This window comes from Cnephaeus nilssonii, assembly GCF_951640355.1.
Source record: "Cnephaeus nilssonii genome assembly, chromosome: 3".
NCBI classification, from domain to species: domain Eukaryota; kingdom Metazoa; phylum Chordata; class Mammalia; order Chiroptera; family Vespertilionidae; genus Cnephaeus; species Cnephaeus nilssonii.
In genome coordinates this window covers 56975993-56985730 of record NC_137074.1, presented here as the reverse complement: position 1 = coordinate 56985730, position 9738 = coordinate 56975993, and the positions used below count along the sequence as shown (strand labels likewise).

At 43.1% G+C, this 9738-nt stretch overlaps 1 protein-coding gene across 5 annotated transcripts in view; it reads right to left on the bottom strand.

Moving 5' to 3' along the window:
- Nucleotides 1-722: 722 nt before the first annotated feature.
- The window catches only part of PARP9 (poly(ADP-ribose) polymerase family member 9), a 32483-nt gene continuing 23467 nt past the window's right edge, over nucleotides 723-9738 (bottom strand). For 4 of the 5 annotated variants that reach the window (XM_079765703.1, XM_079765704.1, XM_079765705.1 and 1 more), the window contains exons 9-11: nucleotides 7307-7443; nucleotides 6509-6683; nucleotides 723-2408 (exon numbers count right to left, since the gene is read on the bottom strand). In XM_079765703.1, coding sequence (XP_079621829.1) covers nucleotides 2029-2408; nucleotides 6509-6683; nucleotides 7307-7443 — 692 coding nt within the window. In that variant the 3' untranslated portion in view covers nucleotides 723-2028. The remainder of the gene's footprint in view (nucleotides 2409-6508; nucleotides 6684-7306; nucleotides 7444-9738) is intronic. The other variant, XM_079765707.1, reaches the window with a different exon arrangement.

Here is a 9738-nt window from a genome sequence, read left to right as displayed (position 1 = left end):
TATATAGGACTAGAGGCCCAGTGTACAAAATTCATGAATGGGGGGTGTGTGTCCCTCAGCCCAGCCTGCACCCTCTCCAATCTGGGACCCAGGCCTGCAGGGAAGGGCAGTTGGGGGAGACCCAGGCCTACAGGGGTGAGCAGTTGGGTCGGTCCTAAATGGGCAGTTGGACATCCCTCTCACAATCCAGGACTGCTGGCTCCCAACTGCTTGCCTGCCTGCCTTTCTGATTGCCCCTAACCACTTCTGCCTGCCAGCCTGATCACCCCCTAACCACTCCCCTGCCAGCCTGATTGATGCCTAACTGCTCCCCTGCCAGCCTGTTTGCCCCTAACTACCCTCCCCTGCAGGCCTGGTCACCCCTAAATGCCCTCCCCTGCAGGCCTGGTCACCCCTAACTGCCCTCCCCTGCTGGCCTGGTCCCCCCAACTGCTCTCCCCTGTAGGCCTGGGTCTCTCCCAACTGCCCTTCCCTGCAGGCCCGGTCTCCCCCAATTTCCCTCCTCTGCCGGCCAGGTCACCCCTAACTGCCCTTCCCTGCAAGCTTGATCGCCCCAACTGCCCTCCCTTGAAGGCCTGGTCCCTCCCAATTGCCTTCCCCTGCTGGCCTGATTTCTCACAACTGTCCTCACTTGCAGGCCTGGTCCCTCCCGACTGCCCACCCCTGCTGGCCATCTTGTGTCCACATGGGGTCAGTCATCTTTGGCCACATGGGGGCAGCCATCTTGTGTTGGAGTGACAGTCAATTTGCCTATTATTCTTTTATTAGATAGGATTCAATAGGATAGAGGCCTGGTGCATGGTGTGGGCTGGCTGGTTTGCCCTGAAGGGTGTCCCGGATCAGGGTGGGGATTCCCTTGGGGCATGGGACGGTATGGGTGAGTGGCCTGTGGTGGTTTGTAGGCCGGCCATGCCCCCCAGCGACCCAAGCGGAGGCCCTGGTATCTGGGATTTATTTATCTTCTATAATTGAAACTTTGTGGCCTTAAGTGGAGGCCAAGGCAGGCCAGGGCTGCAGAAACTTGGCTTCTGCCATCGCCAGGGGCAATTCAAGCCTCCTGCTCTCTCCGTGGCTGCAGCAATCTTGGTTGGGTTAATTTGCATACTTGCTCCTGATTGGCTGGTGGGTGTGGCTTGTGGGTGTAGCGGGGGTACAGTCTATTTGCATATTACTCTTTTATTAGATACGATTCTCTCTGAATAAATACTCTTTGACTCTGCTCCCTATCTGCTGCATCCCTAACTTACCTGACTCTTACAAATTTTTCAGGTCTCTCCTTTAGTTTCCAACCCATGGTCCCTCTCCCTCTTATATTTTCCCAAAGACTTGTGATTCCTCATTCCAATCATACTTATTAAGTTGTCCATAGCTGCCTTTCTAATTAGTCAGGCTGAAAGCTGTATGAAGACATTTGTCTTGTCCAGCATCATATCCCCAGGACTCATAAAGTGACTGAAACACATCTGGTGGTCAAAAAACATTTGGTAAATTAATAATTTGGCCTAGTGGTACTTGAGTTGCATTGCTTGATATGGCTGAATCTACACACAGGTTATCAGCAGAATATCAGCCTTTCGATGTCCTTCCACTTCAAATAATTTCATTTAACGTGTGATTTTTCAAAGCAAAGGTGATTTATTTTAACTAAAGCACTGTATAAGATTATCTGGAAAATATAAAATCATCCTGCTTTCCTAATATGTTACACTATCACCACTTTAGAAAATAAAATGGATTCTATATTAGAAAAGTCTCTTCATTGCATGCAAAACATTTTTGCTATTACCTATAGTAAAGGAGGTAAAAGAACAACTTGAAGGAGAGGGATGATAGATCATGGTATATATCTATCCCAGCCCCAGGAGATAAAGACTAAGATGCTAGTAGTATGAAACTGGCCCCTTCAATAACCCAATTAGTCCATACAGACAACCCACTTAACACATTCAAACCATGCTTTGAGTCATCGATGGTCATTATTGGTTAGTTTCTCAAAGCAAGGCCATGCCAGTTAAAATTCTATGGAGATTAATCAACAGGGCTACCACTTGAGTGTTTCCCCCAAGTCAATGGTAGATATGACCTCATTGGTTTGGATAAGTAATCCTGTGACCATACAGGCTCTTGGGTGCAAGTCCACAAATACTGGGGCAGAGCCTGCCCACTACTAAAAATAACAAAGGTTTCTGGGCTGGAGACATTGTCAACCACACTGTCATGTCTATCTGTGGCTCCAGGACTCAATGGTGGTGGAACAATATTTTGCTGATGACCCAGACAGAAAGAGCCTGTGAGTACTTCAGCCTCAAACACGTAGATCAGCTTATCTGTAGCAGATGTTTTCTTGACCTGGTTTGGTAGGTTTCTGAGGTTCTTGGTGAAGTATATGCCAGCTCCATACTTTGGGTCTGAAAAAAGAAAAAAACAAATGTAAGCGGTTTTTATGATCTACAGAAACATATTGCCTATTTGGGTACTAATATATATTTGCTGTCTAGTCCTCCAAACCAAATAATCACTACTTTTTGGTCCCAAGTCCCTGTGTCTGTAGCAAAGATACCCAAAGTTGTTCCCTTAAGACAAATTATCACTGATATCATCAATATAATAATAGCTTACATTTAAATATAGCTTTCTTCTTTCCTTCTGTCCCTCCCCACCTTCCTCCCTCACCTTCCTCTTCTTTCTTTACATTTACTTGGGATTTAACCAAACACTGTGTCAGGTTCTAGAGCAGCACTGAACAATAGAAATGCAATGTAAGCAACACAAATAATTTTAAATTCTCTAGTAGCCACATTAAAAAAGGTAAAAAGAAACAGGTGAAATTAATTTAATAATAAATTTATTTAACCTATTATATCCAAATGTTATCATTCCAACATGTAATCAATATGCAAAATTATTAAGGAGACATTTTACTTTTTTTTTAAATTTGGTAGTGGTCTTTAAATACAGTGCATATTTTATACTTACTGTGTACCTCAATTCAGATTAAACACATTTCAAATGTTCAACAGCCACATGTGACTGGCTCATGGCTACCATATTGGACCGTACAGCTTTAGAGCTTCAAAAATGACTAAGACATGATCCCTATTCTCAAAAGTTCACAATGGGAACTCCCCACATAAAATATAGTACAATTTCATGTGGCAAGCAAGTATTTTGAGATAAATATAAAAGATTTCTTTCCTGGGAGTTTCTTCTTGCTTTTTGTTCCTCCACCCATTGAATTCTTGCTACTTATACAGGGGCAAAATATATAAAGCTTAGAACAAAGTCATTTGAATATATATGATACACATCACATATAATATATAATTATTTTTAATCAAAGCAGAAGATATGGTCTTGAAAGTATGGCCTTGACAGTTAGATTTTCTGAGTGAGGAAAAGAGTTTTTTGAACCAAAAGGATAAAAGCCTGAAGGATTCAGAGCATGGATTTTATACCACCTATAACAGAAAAGAGAACAATACAAGATATTCTAAGAGCAGTTTTTTCATTTCAAGATAAATGTAAGTTCTTTCTTCCACCTTATGGGAAGAGAAGAATCAGGAAGGACATAACTACAATTCACTTCTCTGTCGCACTCTCTCAAGAGTGCCCTGGGAGTCAAGATGCTGAAGAACCAACAGAAACCTCAGGAAAACGAGGGGGACTTCCAGAAGAGAAGGGACCATTGCCTGACTCCGCGGTTTTCAGCCCCCTCATCCAGCCTGGCACCTGAGTGGAAAGTAGCAATAGCCGGGGAAGATTTCCAGAAGGAAAGACCACACATTTCATCTTGGAGGATGTGCACACTCAAACACTTTGCATGCTGTAGGAGGAACACAAACATGGCCTGGAAAGGAATTCCCTTGACATGAAAAACAGAGTGCCCTGTGTAGACACTACTTAAGAGCAAACGGGACAGGAAATTTAAGTAAAGGAAGGTGCTAATGACCAAAGGTGTTTAATCTAGCAAAGGACATTGACAGGCAGAGGACAGATGGGGCCATGAACCAAACCACCCTCCCCTCAATGCTTGTCCCATCATGGAGAACACTCTCAGAAGAGGTGAAGTAAAGGCAAAACCTTGCAGGAACTGAGTCTAAACTCCAAAGGGACTAAGGATACTCTGAAAACGACTGAGTTCATCTGTCAGGATGGAGTTTTCCACATCTGTGGACTTGGGAGCATAAAAGGCAGGTGAAGTTCAATTATACAGCCATAAAGAAAACAAGTCCCATACCTGAATTTTGTAGGACTAAATTGGTGTACTTGTTAGAGCTGTAGAGCTGTAACCAAGGAATGGAGGGAGTGCAGGAACATAGAGAAGGAAGCAATTCACTGGGTCGCAGGAGTTCGGGCAAGTGTCAACCAGGAGATGCCATTTGAGCTATGTCTTAAAGAAGGAATAGGAATTTGCAGGGCTGAAAAGGGTGAAGAGGGAAGACATTCCACATGCAAAGGCACAAAGGCATGAGAGCATACAGCATATTCAGGAAACTCTAAGAAGTTCATGGCTAGAGTGTTGGGGAACAGTGAGTTATGAGGCTGGTGAAATAACGTGGGGCTAGGGCCTTCTATACTCTGCTAAGGAGTCTGAGTTTTTACCTTCTAGGTAACTAGGAATGCAGATGCTAAACAGGCATGTAATTTTTTTAGCACGATAATTCTGGAAGAGAAAAGGACAGGTTAGACAGAGGTGTTTTGAGGCAAAGGAAGGACCTGGTAATCATCTAGGCTTATGGGAAGGTAAACCAAGGCAGCAGGAATAGAGAAGTGAGGCTGTGCTGAGAATTTTATTGAGAATCACCAGAACTCTGTGACTGCCTGGATATAAGAGAGAAAGGAAGGAATGGAGGAAGATAACAGTTTCTACCTTAGAAGACCTCAAAGATGATGATGGTGTCACCCAGGTTAGGGAGTATCAGAAAGAAAGAAAAAAAAAAAAAAGCCTATGTCTTAGGGAAAAATATGGCCAAGAAAAGAGTTCAGCTGGAGTTGGCTATGGGACCATAGGTAGAAATGTCCAAAAGATAGTTTGAAATATGGACCTGCAGGTCAGGAGAGAGATAGGTTACAGATGGAGAGGTAATTAGCCATATCTGCCACAGGACTGAAAAGAGGGCACTCGCTGGGTTTGGAAAATAGAAAGATAGTGATGATCTTAGAGTAATTTGAGTAGATCAGGCGTCCTCAAACTACGGCCCGCGGGCCACATGCGGGTGTTTTTGCCGTTTTGTTTTTTTACTTCAAAGTAAGATATGTGCAGTGTGCATAGGAATTTGTTCATAGTTTTTTTAAACTATAGTCCGGCCCTCCAACCGTCTGAGGGACAGTGAACTGGCCCCCTGTTTAAAAAGTTTGAGGACCCCTGGAGTAGAAGGTGGTGATTGTGTGTGGAGAGGCGGGAAGAGTGGGGTGCAGAGAAGCCAGTTACAATGGTTTAGGAGCAAAAGAAGTTGTGAGTTTTTTACCTCCAGGAGTGAGTATGCTCTATTTTTCCCCTAGGTACTGCTTATATTCTCTCCGGGGCAAAGAGATTTAAAAACTCTTTGCTTTCCAGAAATCAAGGCTCATGCTACATATTTTGAAGGGTAAAGATGAAGAGATTTCATGGACGAGGCAAAATCAAGCTGCATTGCTAGGTATCTCCCACAATAATTACAAACTTCTTGGCCTCCTTTGAATAGATCTAAAGGGGACACTATAGCAATGAAGTGTGTTGTTGTTTTGTTAATCTTCACCCAAGGATATTTTTTCCATTGCTTTTCAGAGAGAGTGGAAAGGAGGGAAGGAGGGGGAGAGAAACAGAGAAACATCAATGTGAGAGAGACACATCATTTGGCTGCCTCCCACACGTGCCCCGACCGGGGCCGGGGATCGTACCAGGTATGTACACTTGACCCGGAATCGAACCCGAGACCCTTTGGTGCATGGGCTGACACTCTTAACTGCTGAGCCACACCAACCAGGGCTGTATGCAATATTTTTGTACAACTGAAAAGAGACATGGAAGCCACACATAGAACTCTTATAGCTGAGAGGGATCTTAAGATGTTAGTCACTTCACCTGCCAGATGAAATCGAATTCATTCACCTGATATCAGGCTATAGGAAATGAAAAAGATGGAAGAGAAAAGACCAACTTTATTAAGTTCAGGAAAATGCCCTTTTAATTAAGGGATTAGAATGGTTAGGTAGTGACAATAATTTGCTTGAGATAAGCGGGGCGGGAGGGAGTGGGGGGTGGGGAAGAAAGAGAAAGAATAGCTCCAGGGTACTCTGTATATAAGACACATAAACACAGAAAGGAGAGAACCTGAACTGTACATCTTACTGCTAATACTTTCATCAACATTAAACCCATGAGCAACAAAATATATGAAGGAAAATAAAAATAAGGACCCTTTCTAAATGACTTAACCACTAAATGCTATTTGTGTAGAGTCCTCTGCTGATGTCTGCTCACCAATTCCCACACACAGAAGCTCCAATAATGAGGGCTGACACCTACCGCAGGGCACTGAGTACATTCTTTGAAAGCCAACTCTGCATACCACTTCGCAGAATTGCTGTGGGACTTGCTGAAACAACTGGTGGCTCACAGGTTTCCCAGGCATTCTCTCTTCCATCATTTTCTTCTTTCTTTGGAAGGCAGCCATGAGAAGCACATTGTCTATCTTCTCTACCTGGAATCCAAGGGAATGAAAATCTGAAAAGAGACTGGAGAACTGCTACTTAAATGGCCTGATGCACTGCTTCAAAAATAAAGGCACTTATGTGCATATAGCTTTGCATGCAATTTGATTTTCATTTCAAGTTACACAGGGGTCTCTCCTGGCCCCAACCCTCTCCTAGCTTGATTTCTATCTCTTCAAAATTCCCTGTCCCTTCTTTGATAAATCCATTTAATAAAAATGCACTGAATAATCACTTTAATGAAATGGTCAACAATGTATTTACAGTCTTTGCCCTCTTAAAGCTCATAGTTTAGTGAGAGATAAAAATAGGTACACAATTATAATAATGCAGTGTGATAAGTTCTATTCCAGTCCTTTTATTTTGCATCAACATAGGCAGCTTTTAATTGGGTCTTAATCTATGCTTCTGTATATCCTGACATCATTTATGCCTCTTATACCTTGTTATCTCCCCATCTCTAGCCTCCTCTCCAACTTATTTCTGAGATTCCCGGTCAACAGCCATTAGCAGGTGTTGTTTTTTTTTTGTTTGTTTGTTTGTTTTGTTTTTGGCTGTAGAACAAATGGATTAATAGCAAGGCAAGCCAAATCTTTCCTTTAATCACAAATACCTTTATAACCCGAAAACCACAGTTTTCAAACTTTTTCTTTTGATCCTGAATTTCTGGAGTTGAAAGCATTAGACATTTCAGAAACTTATTTTCTTTCATTTCATCTTGGTGTATTGGTTGCTGATCAGTCCATTGTCCTAAAAATGAGTAACACGAAACTCTTTTTCAATGCTCTGTGAGAGGCAATAGGTTTATAAAGAAATATTATGAAACAAATTAAAGAAATTTGAAGGAATAGATTAGTCAGTTTAAATTGTATGCCACATATTTTTAAGAAATGCAAGGAGAGCTACAATACTGTGAGGTGTCATAAAATAATAGAGAGGATTAATAAATCTGTCCTCAGATGATTTGGATTATGAGGTTGAGGAGATGAGGAAAAAAAAGCATTAATACATACTCCACTCATCAATGCTGTAGTGAAGATATATAACTGTGTGGCTCATAGAAAATGTTTGTACTTCCAGTCAAGATGCCCATCAACAAAAAAAGAGGCATAAGAAAACATCCTATTTAATAAAGAGGGAATATGCAAATTGCCATCACTTAGTCACAAAGATGGCTGCACCCACAGCTGAGGCCAAGTTCCCAAGTTGCCTTAACAAGCAATCAACAGGGAACTCAGGCTATGCCCTCCCCCGCCCCGGTGGGGCTTGACAGGGGACTTCAGGCCATGCCCCCCTCCCCAGCACTGGGCCAGGAGACCTGAGGCTGTGCCCCCCACCCAGCAGGGCTTGACGGGGGACCTCAAGGTGCACCCCCAGTGCTGGGTCGGGGGAACTCAGGCCTCACCCCCGCCCAGCGGGGCTTGACGGGGGACCTGAGGCTGCGCCCCCGCCCCCCCCCCGCCTGGTGGGGCTTGATAGGGTACCTCAGACCATGCCCCCCACCTGGCGGGGCTTGATGGAGGACCTCAAGGCATGCCCCCCCCCCGCCCCGGTCTGGGCTGGGGGACCTCAGGCCATGCCCCCGGTCCTGGCTCCAGGCCAGGGGACCTGAGGCTATGCCCCCTGCCTCTCCATCTGCAGAATTAGAGATGTGCTTTTTCCCCCCACTTGACAAGGGTGTGATTGGCCAGGTCTGGATCCAGCCCAATTGGGGGGGCGGCTGGATCTGGTTCTCATGTGATTTTGAGGTGCATGTGGGTGGGTGGGGACTTGACTCTGGGTCCCGTGGTGGCCCCTCTGACAGGAGTAAGGTTTTCATATACATTTTACGAATTTTCTTTCATCTCTGACACTTCTATTATAGAGAAAGGGCAAATAGCAATATTAAATTATTTCCTCTAATTAATCCCCTTTTAATGTGCATGAATTTCATGCACCGGGTCACTAGTTAAGAGATAATAAAAAATGATATGCTGTTTATATAACACAGCAAGGTTTTCAGAGTTTTCATATCTCTACCTCATATGATTATTACACCTCCACCACTGAAATAATCAACGCAATTTTACAAATAAGGAAATTGAAACACAGAGACTTATGTGACTTGCCCAATATCACACAGCTAATAAGTAAAGAGATCCAAGTTATAAATCTGGCTTTCCCCAGTGCCTTCTGTAAGGTGCAAGGCAGAATATTTGGCATATACATCACTCATATGCCACTTCCAAGGAAGAAGAGCAAAAATTGGAGATTAAGACTAAATTGTGTCATGTATTTCCTCCCTTTCTCCCTTAACTTACTTATTTCCTTTTTTTTTTTTTAAGTTCAAGGGACTACCTGTTATTGTTCAAAGAAGCTCCTTATTGGACTAAATACACAGGTGGACAAAATGGAAATTCCCCAACAGGCTTACTTTTTTCCCGTTTGAGTTTGACTTTACTAGTAGACCAAGTATACTAAAATGACCTAATGCCCAGCACAGTTCTAATGGAGTGGGCTGAATTTAACTAAAAAAGCAGATGATACATCCAGAGAAACTTGCTAGAGGGTCAAGTTGTACATCTGGAAGGCAGGAAGGACAAAACACCCTAGCAAAGGAACTCCAAAGCCAGGAAATTTCAAAGGAAGAGACTCTAAATTAAATCTGGAGAGTAATAGCTCACGTTGATGAAGTATAGTATTAAGTCCAGCTGACTTGAGTTCAGCAAACATTTATTGAATTACTATTACATGCCAGGCACTGGCTGAGCACTGGCGATTCAAAATCTACAAACTCTTGCTATCAGAAAAGCTCTCCAGGAAGGATTAAAAGAGCAACATAATAGAGAGGCGATGCCTAACTTCTATCATTTAAATTTTATTCTGATGGATAGTTGATGTTCTCTGTAGTAAGAGCTCATTTCAAATTTATCCATTTTGTTAATGATGATCTTAATCTGATTAAGAGAGGATGAGTCTGAATGAGCCTCTGAAATGTAGTCATCAGCTACTAAAAATGTCACTTTGGAGCAGAACAAGGGACTTATTTGGCTAAATTGCCAGTAG